At 43.8% G+C, this 14624-nt stretch overlaps 1 protein-coding gene across 4 annotated transcripts in view; it reads left to right on the top strand.

Moving 5' to 3' along the window:
* HECTD4 (HECT domain E3 ubiquitin protein ligase 4) overlaps positions 1–14624 on the top strand; it is a 114527-nt gene that overhangs the window by 46212 nt on the left and 53691 nt on the right. For 3 of the 4 annotated variants that reach the window (XM_081202860.1, XM_081202858.1, XM_081202857.1), the window contains exons 17-25: positions 1502–1630; positions 6188–6312; positions 7380–7533; positions 8822–8922; positions 9912–10110; positions 11112–11231; positions 11769–11873; positions 12519–12682; positions 13485–13718. In XM_081202860.1, the coding sequence (XP_081058986.1) occupies positions 1502–1630; positions 6188–6312; positions 7380–7533; positions 8822–8922; positions 9912–10110; positions 11112–11231; positions 11769–11873; positions 12519–12682; positions 13485–13718 (1331 nt within the window). The remainder of the gene's footprint in view (positions 1–1501; positions 1631–6187; positions 6313–7379; positions 7534–8821; positions 8923–9911; positions 10111–11111; positions 11232–11768; positions 11874–12518; positions 12683–13484; positions 13719–14624) is intronic. The other variant, XM_081202859.1, reaches the window with a different exon arrangement.

Here is a 14624-nt window from a genome sequence, read left to right as displayed (position 1 = left end):
CTAAACTGGCATGAACCTTTCCATGCTGTCTGCTGTGAGTGTTTGGCCAGGTGTCTGATAATGCCTTGCATCCACATGTTGCCCTGCTCTGTCTCCCTGCCACTTACTTTGAACGTCAACCACAAAAAATAATAATCTTAATTAAGAGCTAATGTTAGCATGGTAGTTAAAAGTGAATGGCATGATGGGAAGTCCGGTTTAAGTCTTGGCATTAGTGATAAAACTCAATGAACAAACCAGTGTTGATTGCTTTTAATGTGATTTTTTATTTTAGATTGTATTTTAATCACTTTCAAGCTGCTTTTGGTTCTGTCTGTAGAAAACTGGGGTATAAATAAAAACAAATGAATGGATCAGAATCAAACCAAGCCAGTCTGTTTTAGCCTCAGCCCTCACTGTAATAGTGTTTATCTTGCTACATTTTTATCCTGCCTCATTTGCTCAGAGCTTCAGCCTTCCTGCTCATTTATCTTTGTAACAGTCATGAGAGGTAGGTGAGTGTGAGTAAATGACCCAAGCTTATCCAGTGAGTTTTGCACCTAAATGGGAAACTGAACCTAGTTATTTCTATTGTTTTCTGGCACAGTTTTGCCACTATACCATACTGGCTGCATAATGAACATAACAATCCTGACCTGCTTTACAGGAAAGTCAAGGGGTTAGGAAGAAGCAGCCTGAATATTTGGGTTATGACTATTTTGGAAGAATAGTACCAATGGGTACTGGTGTGGGAAGTAGTAGGTGGGGCCAGATTTAGACCAGTGTACTGTGCTAATTGAAATGCTGGGCCCAAGCCATCCAAAGTCTGCACCAAGAATAGCAGAATTCTGTGTCCTCTCTAGGCATGCAGATTTGCATAACTGCTTCTATTTTGCATCATTTTGGTTTTGCCAGTTGTGGAGGAGGGCTAAGGAGTTAGGCAGAGCATTGGAGCTCTCCTGCTCTGTTACTTTCTAGTTGCCCCCACCCCTGAGATTTCATTAGATATTTCCTTGCACTTTGAAGCATATCTGAAAAGCCAATAAGGGCTAGCAACTTGCTTTAAGTAAAAAAATGGAAGCATGGGGTTTTCAGGAAGCTGAATTCAATTTAGGTTTTCTGTGTCCCCATTGTTTGAAACTTACAGTTACACTGTGTACTGCAATAAATATGATGAGATCCCATTCCCACTCTGTTGACCTTTCTAGAATGTATCCATTGATCCCCGTGAATTCAGCTTTGTTTTAAGACTTAATTTGACTGTTACTTGCCTATGTGTCAACTAAGCAAAATCCAGCAATTTGTGACACATCTCTCAAATTTTAGCTTGAGTTAGTGACTCTTTTGTTACATTCTTGTAATGCACTGCAGAGCTGTGACAGTCTAGCAGGAGAATGATTTGACATTTCCCTGTTCGTTTTCTTCCTTTGTGTTTCAAAAATAGCACACAACCTTTTTCTGTACTGATTTTCTAGTTGAAGTGTTGAGATGATAATGCAAATGGTGCTCATTTATATTAAAGGCTGCCTCTTCTTGCCTGCGGTATCTGATGGCCGTACAGAACCATCTTCTGAGTAATACAATTTTGATTAAGCCTGACGAAAACGATGACAGTGACAGCTCCTTGCAGGGAGAGACATTGAAGGTACAGGTAAACACCAATATTAAATTCCAGTTCTGATTTCAACAACCCATGCTCTCTTCCGGCCCTTGTATCTCTGCAGTTCAGCTGATGGGTATACCCTCTCTGTGCTGTCTTGTCCCTTCTTGTTGTCTCAGTGTAATTTTGTGACAGCTTCAGCTAGAATTCTCAATGGTGACCTCTTCAGGAGGGAAGGTGCTGTTGAAGCTATGTGTGCCCTAATTCAGGAACTCTTGCGCTTTGCTTTGCAATGTGTGGCTAGGCTCCCCTGTTGACCTCAACCAGAGTAGCATTCAGGAAGACCAACAGAGATTATTGTGTGCTGCTGCTGCTGCCGCCGCCGCCGCTGCTCTCCACCAACTGCAAGTTCAGTCCTGAGGTGGCTGTTCCTCAAGAGGGCCTCTATTTTGAACCAGCAAATTAGTCTGCACTGAAAGACTATCATTACCAGTAAATCATTGGCTGTGGAATTTGCTTCCATAGGATACAGTCATGGCCACCAACTTGGATGACTTTAAAAGAGGATTAGACAAATGAATGGAGGTACCGTATTTTCCCCTCTATAGGATGCACTTTTTCCCCTCCAAAAATTAAGGGGAAATGTGTGTGTGTCCTATGGAGCGAATGCAGGCTCCTTGGCTTCAGCGATAGCAACGCGAAGCCTCTGAAGTGCAGAGGGAGTGCTCCCTCCACGCTCCGGAGGCTGCATGTTGCTTTCGCTGAAGCCTGGAGAGCGAGAGGGGTTGGTGCGCACCGACCTCTTTTGCTCTCCAGGCTTCAGGGATAGCCGCCTGAAGCCTTCAGAGCGCAGCGCAAGTTCCCGCTGCGCTCTGCAGGCTTCAGGTTCCTTTCGCTGAATCCGGACAGCAAGACTCTCCTGGCTTCAGCAGAGAGGGAGAACTGCGCAGCGCCCCTTCAGCCAAGCAGGAGGAGAAATGGAAGGGGCTCCATTTCTCCTGCCACTTCGCTGAAGGGGCGCTGAGCTGAGAGGGGGAGATTTTTTCTCTCTTGTTCTCCCCCTCTAAAACAAGGTGCGTCTTATGGTCCGGTGCGTCCTATAGAGCGAAAAATACGGTGCATAAGGCCATCACTAGCTGCTAGCCGCGATGGCTGTGCTCTGACTCCACAGTTGGAGGCATTCTGAATACCAGCTGCTAGAAACAGTAGGAGGGGAGGGTGCTTTTGTGCTGGAATCCTGCTTGCTGGTTTCCCACAGGCAACTATTTGGCCACTGTGAGAACAGGATGGTGGACTAGATGGGCCATTAGACTTATCTAGCAGGCTTTTCTTATGCCAGAGTCTCCTTGTTTTAGAGAAAGAACTGTCGCAGATAGTTCTGTATTCCAGGCCTTGCTACAGGTTTTTTTTTTTAACCTATAACATTATACTTTATTCCCATTCATTTTAGAATATATCCATCTATGGGCCTTTAAAACTTCTAGAGTATTTACCTGCCCCCCCCCCACACACAAATGAAATCTTTATTTCTTAACTTCTAAAAGGGTGCTCTGGGTGTTCACATAGAGCAGGCCTCAGGAACCTGTGGCCTCCAAGATATTACTGAACTTCCATGGTTCCTGAGCATTGCAATGCTGGCTAGGGCTGATCTAGAGGGCCGCAAGTTTCCCATCCCTGGCATGGAGGGTAGCTTTGCATTTTCATCGCTTTTTATTCCTGGAGCTGCCCTACCCCCTCCATGGAACCCCGGAGGGAGCCTTTGTCTTGGACGGTTCTACACAGACTTAAACAGGTTTATCTCACGAAAGGTCATGACTTTTCTCACACCTCAGACCTTTGAACCTCTAAACTGAGAATTCTCTGCACCTTCAGAAATGCTCAGGGTTTCCTGAAAGAAGCTGTGCTGCCTAGGGCCAAACTACACATTCTGATAAAATACTCTTTTTAAAAAATGCCCTTAAGCAAGCCTCATTTAAGTTTGAAGAAACAGCAACGGTGGGGCCCGGATCTGGAATTTGCTCCCACTCCATACTGGTGTCCTGCTGACCCCTGAGTAGCAAAGAAGCTGGGGGGATTTTTGACAGGAAACCTGCACAGGACTCTGAGCACTAGTAGATAGTGTGATCCAAATTGAGACCCTTTTTCTCAAAACAAAAGTAAAAATGTGAGGGAGGTCGATTTAAGCCCCCTTTCCCTAAAGGTATGTTTACCGTATCATATGGTTTGGGCCTTAAGTAGGTTTCAAACCTGTTTATGTCTGCACTATGGATGCCCCCATCAGCAACTCTTTCACCTTTTGACTTACTCTAAGTCAGTGTGATAACCTCTAAAAACTTTGATCCTAAGTGGTTGCTGCCTCAATGCCATTCTAGATGGACCTCTTTACAAACGTGACCGGGTGACTGTCCTAGAGCTATTGCTTTAATTGAACCACTGAGTATTCCTGATAAGGGAAAGCTATCCCTACAGTTTCAAGTACAGTGGTACCTCGCAAGACGAATGCCTCGCAAGACAAAAAACTCGCTAGACGAAAGGTTTTTTCGTCCGCGATTTGCCTCGCAAGACGAATTTCCCTATGGGCTTGCTTCGCAAGACGAAAACGTCTTGCGACTTTGTTAAGCCGTTTAAACCGTGCTTCGCAAGACGAAAAATTCGCTAGACGGCAAAACTCGCGGAACGAATTAATTTCATCTTGCGAGGCACCACTGTACTTTGAAATTTAAACATGTTGCTAGCTGTACCACTCAGGGGGATCTGTGTTCAGCAAAGCAGTGCTGTAGAATTTCTGAAAACATAATCGCCCCATCAACTTCACCGCCACTCTCTAGGGAATATTACTTGCTTATCTGAAGAAATGGGGCAAAATATGCTTCTATGCAGGGCCTGTGCTACTTTTCCAGCTGGCTTTGCATTTATTATCTCAGCTGCTTAAGGGAAGAGCAGTGAAGGAAAGGCAGCCCACAGCCCAAGGCTGAACCCTTGGGCTGGAATATAAGAGCAGCTTCCACTTCTTTCTACAGGGCCCTCACAGGAGGCCCATATTTAGTTTTGCCCCTTTATTTTCAATTCTGTCAGTCTCCTTTTTGCTATTCTTTGGCGTACTTGTGTACTTGTATGAAGTAAATGCTGACTGTGTCCATGCCGTCTTTCATCCTACAAACACGTTTTTATTTTTTCCAGTTCTTCTCTGCAGTTCGTATCATCCTCTCTTCCCTTCTAAGACTGTCTGTTTCGTTCCTTGTCTGGCCAGCAGACAGGGCTGGATAAACCATTCTGATAAGTACTGTATGCAGTCGGGGCCTAGCCCACTAGAGTCCCTTGTCTGCAGTTAAATAGCTGGAGTTTCCCAAATGCAACATGCATGTTTTATTCCTCCCCCCCCCCACTTAAAAAAAGAATCTAGGGGGCAGGGAATGACTGTTTCAGTCAGCCATAGGAAAATATCAAACAACGTTATTTTTCTGCAGTATAAATAGCATCATCAGATCTGCAGAAGATTTGCCAATTGGGCAGGATGGTGAGGACAGAAGAAGGGGGAATGTGTGTGTGTGTGTGTGTGTGTGTGTGTGTGTGTGTGTATGCTCCTGTGCCCACTAAGGTTGCTGCAAAAAGGGGGGGGGACTATCTAGTTGTTGTAAAAGGTTTAATGGATTAAATCTGTGTCATTTTGCATAGGAGGAAGAGCAATCATTCTGAGGGAGGTATTATTTTATTTGGTTTTGGAAGTAAACAGCATCTTAGGAATTCCACCACCCCTGTGTGTGAGAGTGTGAGACAGAGACAGAGACAGATATACAAATATAACCCTTCTGTTATGGGTGCCTACTACTTATTTTTTTTAGTATTTATATTAAAGAAAAAAGTTAACATTTTTTTCACAGTCTGCTGCCGAATGACTTTGGCACTTCAAAAAAAATCAGTTAATCAAACTTGATTCCTCACTAGAAATTGTGGCCCTTGTGCTCAGCTTCATACATAGACATTGGAAGACACGTTGTGTGTCTGAGAAGGAACCTTCCTTACTTCAAAAATGACCTAATAGGGCTTCCATGTTGTTTTTATCAGGCCTTATTGACAGGGAGCCCTCCTGGTCAAAATATGTCCTTCATTTCCTGCATAGTGCATCTTGCACTCTAATTAATTAAATTTTTCCTAGTACTTTGGAGTTTAACCTTTTAAACTTCCAGCTGACACAGGAAAAGAGAGATTGTTTCCCTGCAGAGTCCAAAGTGGAGCCATAGCAGCTTCTGTTTTCATGGTGTGTCCACCCATTTCTTGTGTCCCAGTTACACCTCTGATCAAGGTGCATGAGTGGGCATTCTAAAGCACAGCAAAAGACCGCTGGATGGAGATGGGGACCAAATGAATGTATCTGCCACAGGCAGTGGTGCCCCTCTGACCACCTTCAGTTGTTTGAAGGAAACTATTTGTCTCCAGTCACAGTCCTGGAGAGATCTGTTGGTGCCGGCTTCATTGTCATGATCATCACATAAACTTCGGAAGCCCATTCTTATTTTTTTGTTCCATTTGCTTGCTTGTTTGTTTTTAAGACCAGCTGTTCCCTTGGTCATGTAAACACAAGTTTCTTTTTAACGTTTTTGTGCCTAGGAGCTTAAAGCTAGTATCTTGACTCTGGCTACTCAGATCCTTACGGGATGCGATGAAGTTCTAGAAATGCTGCAGCAAGTCACCACTGCTCTGATAAACAGCGATATTCCAGACAAGGAGCAGCGGTAAGTTCATGTACTTCGTTTGCTTTGGAGATCCACGCCCCACCTTTATTTTGAAAGGTCCTCAAGGCAGTTTGCAACAGACTGCAAAGCATAAAACAAAAAGACACACAACCTGATATCCCTCAGCTGTCTGGATGAAGGATGGGATCGATATGTGCTTCCATTCTGTTCTGCAGTCCCAGGACACTGGCAGTTGGTGCAGAGTGATCTTTCTGGGGGAGGGAGGGAGGGAGGGAGGGAGGGAAGCAAGCTATCTGCAGCTGTCCTTTCTCTGGATGAGAGAAGTAGCCATGCTGCTATTCCCTTTTCCTGAATGAGAGAGGGAGGTGTAATAGTCCAATGGCCCTTGATACTCTGCCTAATAGATGGCACTAGAATGTGCTTCCTTTCAGTTCTGCAAGTTTCTGTCTGCTTCCTTGGCAAAGGGCATTCCCCAGAACTAGCACCATTTTGCTCTCTCTCTCTTTATCGTTGCCAAAATCAGGAGATTTGGGGAACTGTCATGCAGTTTTTGTGTGTGCTGGAGGATGCAAGTTAAGGCAGGGTCTAAGTCTCAAACTAAAATGTGCAGGGAATAAGAAAAGTCTGAACCAGGGGCATTGTGAGCAAGGATTCATCCTTCAGAGGGTGGGAGAGGTCTAAATATGAGCTGTGTGAGAAGGAGATGTTTGACAACGGCAGCAACAAGGGCAAGCTTCAGGAGGTCCAGAAGAGATGATGGAAAGTTGGGAGGTGTCAGGGATCGGGGGAACAGCACCTAAGAGAGCTTGTTGCACTGTTGAAAATGGAGATAGGATGTATTTGGGAGGTTAAGGCAGGCATAGGCAAACTCGGCCCTACAGATGTTTTGGGACTACAACTCGCAACACCCCTAGCTAACAGGACCAGTGGCCAGGGATGATGGGAGTTGTAGTCCTAAAACAGCTGGAGGGCTGAGTTTGCCAATGCCTGGGTTAAGGCAACCTGTGGTGGGATTTTCACAGTAAGCCAGTTGTGTGTGGCAAAGCAGGACTGGTAAGTGAGCATGGCAGCAAGATGCTCTAAATCCAGAGGGCCTCTCATTGCAGGTTAAAAGGCCTGGAGCAGGTGATCAAAGCCACCATGCTGGGCCATTTGCTTCCGGTTTTGCTGACCTCTCTGATGCACCCCAATCTCCAAACATTGACCATGGCCGATGCTCTGATGCCTCAGCTGGTGCAGCTGGTCCTCTACACAAGTCAGGTATGGCCTCCTTTTCTTCTGCTGGTGGTTTTCCCCTCCTCCACCCCTCCAAATGGTTTTGTGTTTCTTTTCCTTCCCTTGGAATGATATTTGCTACTGAAAATATTCTTGTGCAGAATGGAGATATTGTTACATTCTACCTTGTAGCAAACTTTTTATAATGCTTATTGTCCCACTGGGTTTGCCATAGGGGTTGCATTCATCCTTTTATGGCAGTCAGTATCACATTATTTTCTTAATGTTCATCCCTGTAAAATCTGAGTTCCCACAATGCATTGAGGATACTGAATTACAAAGACTTACACATAGCCATAATACGGTGCTATGTGGAGCACGGTTCAAAATCTGCCAATCAGCAGAACTTCAGGCTGCATCTAGATGGGTGGCTCCTAGCATGACCCAATTATTGCTTTTTCATTGTAAGATGTAAGTGAAATTGCAGCTGACTTTCCACCCTGTTGAGTGTGTTGTACATTTTCTGTGTGTACATTCCACTGTGTTCTGTCCATACCACACCTTCACCTAAACTCCTATTTATTTCCTTTTGAAATAAATATTTTAGTTATCACTTTTCTGACTATTTTTAAACGAAACATAGCTAAAGCATTTTAACACTGTAAGCTATAATATAATTTATCATGATGCTATGGTGTTGTAGTATAGTAACACTATACTAAAATAATGCTTTAGCTGTGGAGTGTTGTAGTTCTTTGCATCTTTCATTAATATAGATGGAGAAACATTTAAATAAATGCCAAAATAGTAATTAAAAAGGGTCATAAAACAACATTCCCCACAAGTCTTATAATGAATGTGTGTTGAGCTGTGAGACTGCACTGTTGCTTTGTTCTTCCTAAAAGTTGGAGTTTTTGTGGTCTAAGAAAAGATGGAAGAACCGCAGGGCAACTACAGGATGACAATGTTTAGGTGATAGAATTGTGTGGGTGCCCTGTAAAAAATGAGTGAAGGAATCATGTTGATGTCATGCTAAATGCCTATTGAGGAAACATCCTCATTCTCCTTCCAGGCAGTAATCTGGACCAGGGGAGCTGTGCTATCTTTGAGGGCAATAGCGAGTATTGACAGGGCATCAGTAGCAACAGCAAGTCATAGAATTGTAGAGTTGCAAGGGACTCAAAGAGTCTTTGAGTCCAACCCCTTGCAAAAACAGTCTCTCTCTTTCTCACCTCCCTCCCTGCCTCTCCAGTTTTTCCCCCTTCCCTATTTGAGAGATAGCATTATATACTACTATACTAATCACAAGCAAACCATATTCATTTTGCTACAGACAGCCTTGCTGCTGAAAACCCAGTCTCCTGTTTTCTCTGAAGCGGGCAGTTCTCCTGGAGGGGCATCAGAGCAGAGGAGCAAGCTATTCCCTGATGAGAGGTAATCAACGTAACATCATCCGACTGCCCTTTGACCCTCATCCTTCACTACTTTAATATGTTGAAGGCACTCTCTCATATGCTTGCTGGCAATGTTGCTTCTGAACATAAATCATTATGGAAGAATGATTCAGAGCAAGGAACCCCACAGGGTCTGCGTTGCATTGCTCTGTAAAATTGCTTTGTAGGCTCATGGGGGGGGGGGAATTTCTCACAAAGAGCTGAAAGTTATAGATCCAATGAAGGTGTTTCTGGAGAGCAAGTTACAGCTTTTATTTCTCTTCCCTTTCCCTGCCACCTTAAGGGTTCTAGAGGAACAGCAGCAAAATTAGAAAAGGTTGAGATTGTTTCAAGAGCTTTATGTTTTAATTCATAACGGGCACAATGTATATTACCTGATCCTGCTTTTAACAACTTATGTCACAAGTAGATGGGATGTTGTGAGATCTGTTACTGAATCTTGTGTGGTTTTGTAAAACTGAACAGCAGCCATGGGGGTCCCATTACACTACAGCACTGGGGTAAGGGGGTTAACTCTCCCCGCTTTCCCTATATTCCCAATGGCAAGGACCCTCAAATGTGCTCTTTGTTCTTCAGGAAAAGCTTGTATGTGCCTGTATGAAACGTGTGTGGTTCCTCTGCATGGTAAATATCAGCTTGGAAGTAGATTTAATATTAAGGATGCATTGTTTGAACTGCCTTCCTCATCAATGGAAGTGGCATTTTATTTGTACCCACAGGCTTTGAGATCCTTCTTGGGTCCATACCCCCACTAGATGGGAATTCAGTAAGTTGAAAAACCTGCCAAGCAAGCCTCTTGAGCAGAGCTGAGCGATTCCTCTTTCAAACTGCCTTCAATTGTCACAGTTGTCTTCAGCACAAGACCCTTCTTCACATACCATGTGTTTGCTGTTGTGATAGGTTTGTTGTACAAATTCTAGGTTTTCTCTGCTAATATTTGTCCCTTTTCACTCTTTTCTTAAACACTAGAATGCTAGAAGAAAAAGAAGAGCCAGGTTTCCTTACGGGATTAAAGATTCCAGCTCCTTGGGCTGCTGGGAAGACAGTAGAGACAGTCCACCCTGTCAGAGACAATTACAAATTTAAGGAGACGGTGCATATTCCGGGAGCCCGTTGTTTGTACCTGAGGTTTGATAGCCGCTGCTCTTCACAGTATGATTATGATAAGGTTAGTAGAATGCTAGAAAGATCTTCCCAATGGAAGACAACAAGTCAGTACTGTGGTGCAATTTCCATTTCCTTCAGTAGAGTTTGCACAGAAGACACTTCTGTCCCTTAATGCTCTCTACCTTTATCACAGACAATATGATTATTGTTATTTATTAATTGCCTTCCACATATGTCCAAAATATAATAAAAACAGCTTTAAAAAAACAAGTTAAGAGCAGCACAAAAAAAAGAATTTTAAAACAATACATAATGGACACCCATGGCTGAGACCTATTTATCTGGCTGGAAAAGCTTTTTTTTTTTTAAGGAAGAAAATGGCTTCAGTTGTTTCCAAAAAGTGCAGATCATGCCTATCAGACATATCTATAGCACCGTTTTTTGCCAGGGAGAAAAAAACGGGGAAGGTGGGATCACAGACGCTGGGTGTATGTGTGAAGAGGAGATCCCTCGCAATTTATTTATTTATTTATTAATTTATTCATTGCTGAATGTTAACCGCTAGTTGAGGGCCAAACTAGATGTGGCACCATACATGTCATTAGCCAGTGGCCTTTTTAAAAAAAATGTAAACACCTGCAAAAGTAGGGTGGAGTGGGCTATGATCTGGATCAAAATCTGAGCTGGGTGTGGCAGAGTGTCTCTTGCTGTGACCCTGATTGGGACCGAAGTGTCTGCACCTGATGTTTGCATTGGAAGGAAAACTTCAGTTGCCAAGGATCAGCTCTTTCTCTTGCATACAAACAGCAGGCCAGGAGCTCTGATCCTGATCTGGATAATGGGGAGTGGGGTTCAAAAAGGAAAGTGGCCTTTCCTGCCAGGTTCCTGATCCAGATCAGCCATTTGTATTATTGCTTCAGTGATTTGTGTGTAAAACCAGGAAGCCACCTGCTTGTCTCCTTCACAACAATTTGGAATTAACTTTAAATATTCAAACTGCTGTAAGTCTGCATGTTGTAGTTGTCTTTATCCCACCTAACAGTTTATTTCATGTTCTTGAAGTTGGTGATCTACGCAGGCCCCAACACAAATAGCCGGAAGGTTGCTGAATATGGGGGCAACACCCTAGGATATGGGAGCCGGAGTGTCTTAGGAACTGGTTGGCCCAAAGACTTAGTAAAGGTACAGAGTAAAGATTTCTCTTTTTTAAAATAACAGCAACAAGATTTCAACCAAATTTGAATGTTGTTTGGGAACTACTTTATAGAAAAATGGTTTGTGTTTTGTTGTCCAAGTGCTTCGGCAAAGTCTCTTAAAACACACGTCCATTTATTTAATGTTCTGCATTTGCCTCCTACCTTTCCAGGGAGCTCTGAATTGCATAAATTCTTCTTTTCCCTACCTACCTACCTAGCCTCCCTCCCAATTGTATTTTCACAATCCTGTTAGATAGGTTCCGTTTGCAGTGCTGGCTGGGAAGACTAGCCAAAGGTTACCCAGTGAGCTCCATGACTGAGTGGGGATTTGAACCTGAGTCTGTCCAATGTGACTTGCTGTGATTTTTAGAGCCATTTCAGTTGTTGTAATGCCTTGCTACCCCATCATACTCCTGAGACCCCCATGGAAAGCCTGTGAAGATAGCAGTGCATGAAAGAGGGATTGCACCCTATCTTTAGCTGCTTGTTTAACTGTTTCTCCTTTGCCCTTTCAAAACATAAGGTGGAAGGGGACACCGTTACCTTCTCCTTTGAAATGCGGAGTGGCCGAGAACACAACACCCCAGACAAAGCAATGTGGGGCTTTGCTTGTACAGTTCGAGCACAGGTATAATAATAATAATAATAATAATAATAATAATAATAATAATAATAATAATAATAATAATAATAATAATGCTATTTGCTTATTTATACATACCCCACCCATCTGGCTGGGTTTCCCCAGCCACTCTGGGCAGCTTCCAACAAAATATTAAAATACAATCGTCTGTTAAACATTAAAAGCTTCCCTAAACAGGGCTGCCTTCAGATGTCTTCTAAAAGTCTGGTAGTTGTTGTTCTCTTTGACATCTGGTGGGAGGGCATTCCACAGGGCGGGTGCCACTACTGAGAAGGCCCTCTGCCTGGTTCCCTGTAACTTGGCTTCTCACAGTCAGGGAACCACCAGAAGGCCCTTGGCACTGGACCTCAGTGTCCGGGCAGAATGATGGGGGTGGTGACACTCCTTCAGGTAGGCTTGTGTTAGGTTTGTATATGGGACATTAATGGAGATTTGCTGTAATAACTAAATATGCTGGATTTGAGGGGGGAAGAAGAGGGACAGGCATGTAATGGTACTGCCTAACATATTGTGGGCCCCAACTACCTTGACTACACATTCACATGTCACTCAACTTTAACACTCTTATAAGTATATAAAAACCAATAGCATTAATTGTTGTGTGTGCTCTTTTGCCTTTCTGTGCTGAAGGAGTCATCAGAAGACGTGTCGGGAGGATTGCCATTCTTGGTAGACCTTGCTTTAGGCTTGTCTGTGCTGGCTTGCTCTATGCTGAGGATTCTGTACAATGGACCAGAAATAACCAAAGAGGAGGAAACGTGCCAAGATCTTCTGAGATCTAAACTTTTACAGAGGTAAATGATATATGGATGAATGCAAGGGGGCAGGGTGTTAATTCCTTGTCAGATGCCAGAAGCCTTCTAAGCCTTTTTCACTTGTGTGCAGGTAGCTTAGGACCAAAGCCCATACAAAGTGGTACTCTCATGCTTAGGAATCTCCCATGTCTTCTTCTCTGTTGAAAAGCAGCTGCTGGGGAGGGGGATTGTGGGAGAAGAATCATAAAATCATACAATTGTAGAGTTGGAAAGTTAACATTTCGCCCCTGCACCTTTTACCCAAGTGAAATCACACCTAATGGCAGCTTCGGTGTGTGGTTGATTGTGTCAGGACCAGTCCAGCAGGAAAGGGTTAACATACACGCACCCCTTCAGTGCAACCAAAGAAAAACGCATTGGGAGATTGGGTGAGAGACCTCCCAAATCACATCCAGATTGGCTCTGAGTTACAGCAAGGTTGTTGAAATTTGTGGAAGATGGTTGTTTTTCCTAAATTCATGAATCGGATGAATAGCTGAATTGCAAACAAAATGGGAGTAATTGCAAACAAAATGGGAGATTCCAGAGTGTGCGAGAGGGCCCTCATAAGAGATGTCAGAAAGACTCTTAAACTGAAGGCCCAGTTGGTGTTTGTCAGACAGCTTCATGGTGAAGCTGTTTTATGGTTTTTAGAGTTGTTTTGAGGAATAAGTGTGTTTCTCTGCTAGGAATGTGCACTTCAGGTACACTGTCTTCTAATCTGCTTTACTTTGAAAATGATAGATCTTGTTTTGAGGCCTGAAAGGAACAGAAGACTTCCTCCCTCTCTTTCCTTTTCCAGGTGCCAGTGGCAAGTGGAAGCCAATGGCGTCATCTCTCCAGCCCTCACCCCAAGCCCCTCCCCACTGCCTCTCACCATTGATGAAGACCGAGAGTTCACTTATCCCTCCGATATTCTTGTGCCTCCTGTTGGTCACTACTCTGACTTGCCAAGGATCAGGCTCCCTCCTGGAATCATGATCAAACTCAGGGAAATATCTGGTCGAGCTCGGCCTCAGTTCAGACCCAGCATCAGGTGTGTAACAGCTTTTCTTCCTCCTTTTTTTTCTTCCAGTAGCACCTTAAGGTAAAGGTAAAGGGACCCCTGACCATTAGGTCCAGTCGTGACCGACTCTGGGGTTGCGGCGCTCATCTCGCTTTATTGGCCAAGGGAGCCGGCATACAGCTTCCGGGTCATGTGGCCAGCATGACTAAGCCACTTCTGGCGAACCAGAGCAGCACATGGAAACGCTGTTTACCTTCCCGCTGGAGCGGTACCTATTTATCTACTTACACTTTGACGTGCTTTCGAACTGCTAGGTTGGCAGGAGCCAGGGACCGAGCAACGGGAGCTCACCCCGTCACGGGGATTCAAACCGCCGACCTTCCGATCGGCAAGCCCTAGGCTCTGTGGTTTAACCCACAATGCCACCCGCGTCCCTAGTAGCACCTTAGAGACCTACTAAGTTTGTTATTGGTATGAGCTTTTGTGTGCATGCACACTTCTTCAGATACCCATGCACACGAAAGCTCATACCAATAACAAATTTAGTAGGTCTCTAAGGTGCTACTGGAAGGAATTTTATTATTTTGTTTCAACTACGGCAGACCAACATGGCTACCTACCTATAACTAGAACTTTTTTTTCTTGTTCATTTTGGATCATATGCACTTGTAACAAATCATATGTTTAAAATAATGTCATTTTAAGCAAACCGAGGGTAGGTTTATTTAATTCTTCAATAGCTGTCATTTCATAATATGTCTATGATATTAAGTATGCTTAGTAGTTGGATTTCTGAGTTTAAATGTGATTTTTAAATAAATGGTTTTGATATGTAGGTAGATACTACTTGAGACGCTTTTAGGTATGAATCATCCCCTTCCCCCACCACACACTAATATTATTAAAAACTGAACAGTTTTGTTGGTAGATTAAAAA

This window comes from Podarcis bocagei, assembly GCF_964188305.1.
Source record: "Podarcis bocagei genome assembly, chromosome: 7".
NCBI classification, from domain to species: Eukaryota; Metazoa; Chordata; class Lepidosauria; order Squamata; family Lacertidae; genus Podarcis; species Podarcis bocagei.
Note: the sequence above shows the minus strand (reverse complement) of the source record. Positions and strands in the feature narration are given on the sequence as shown.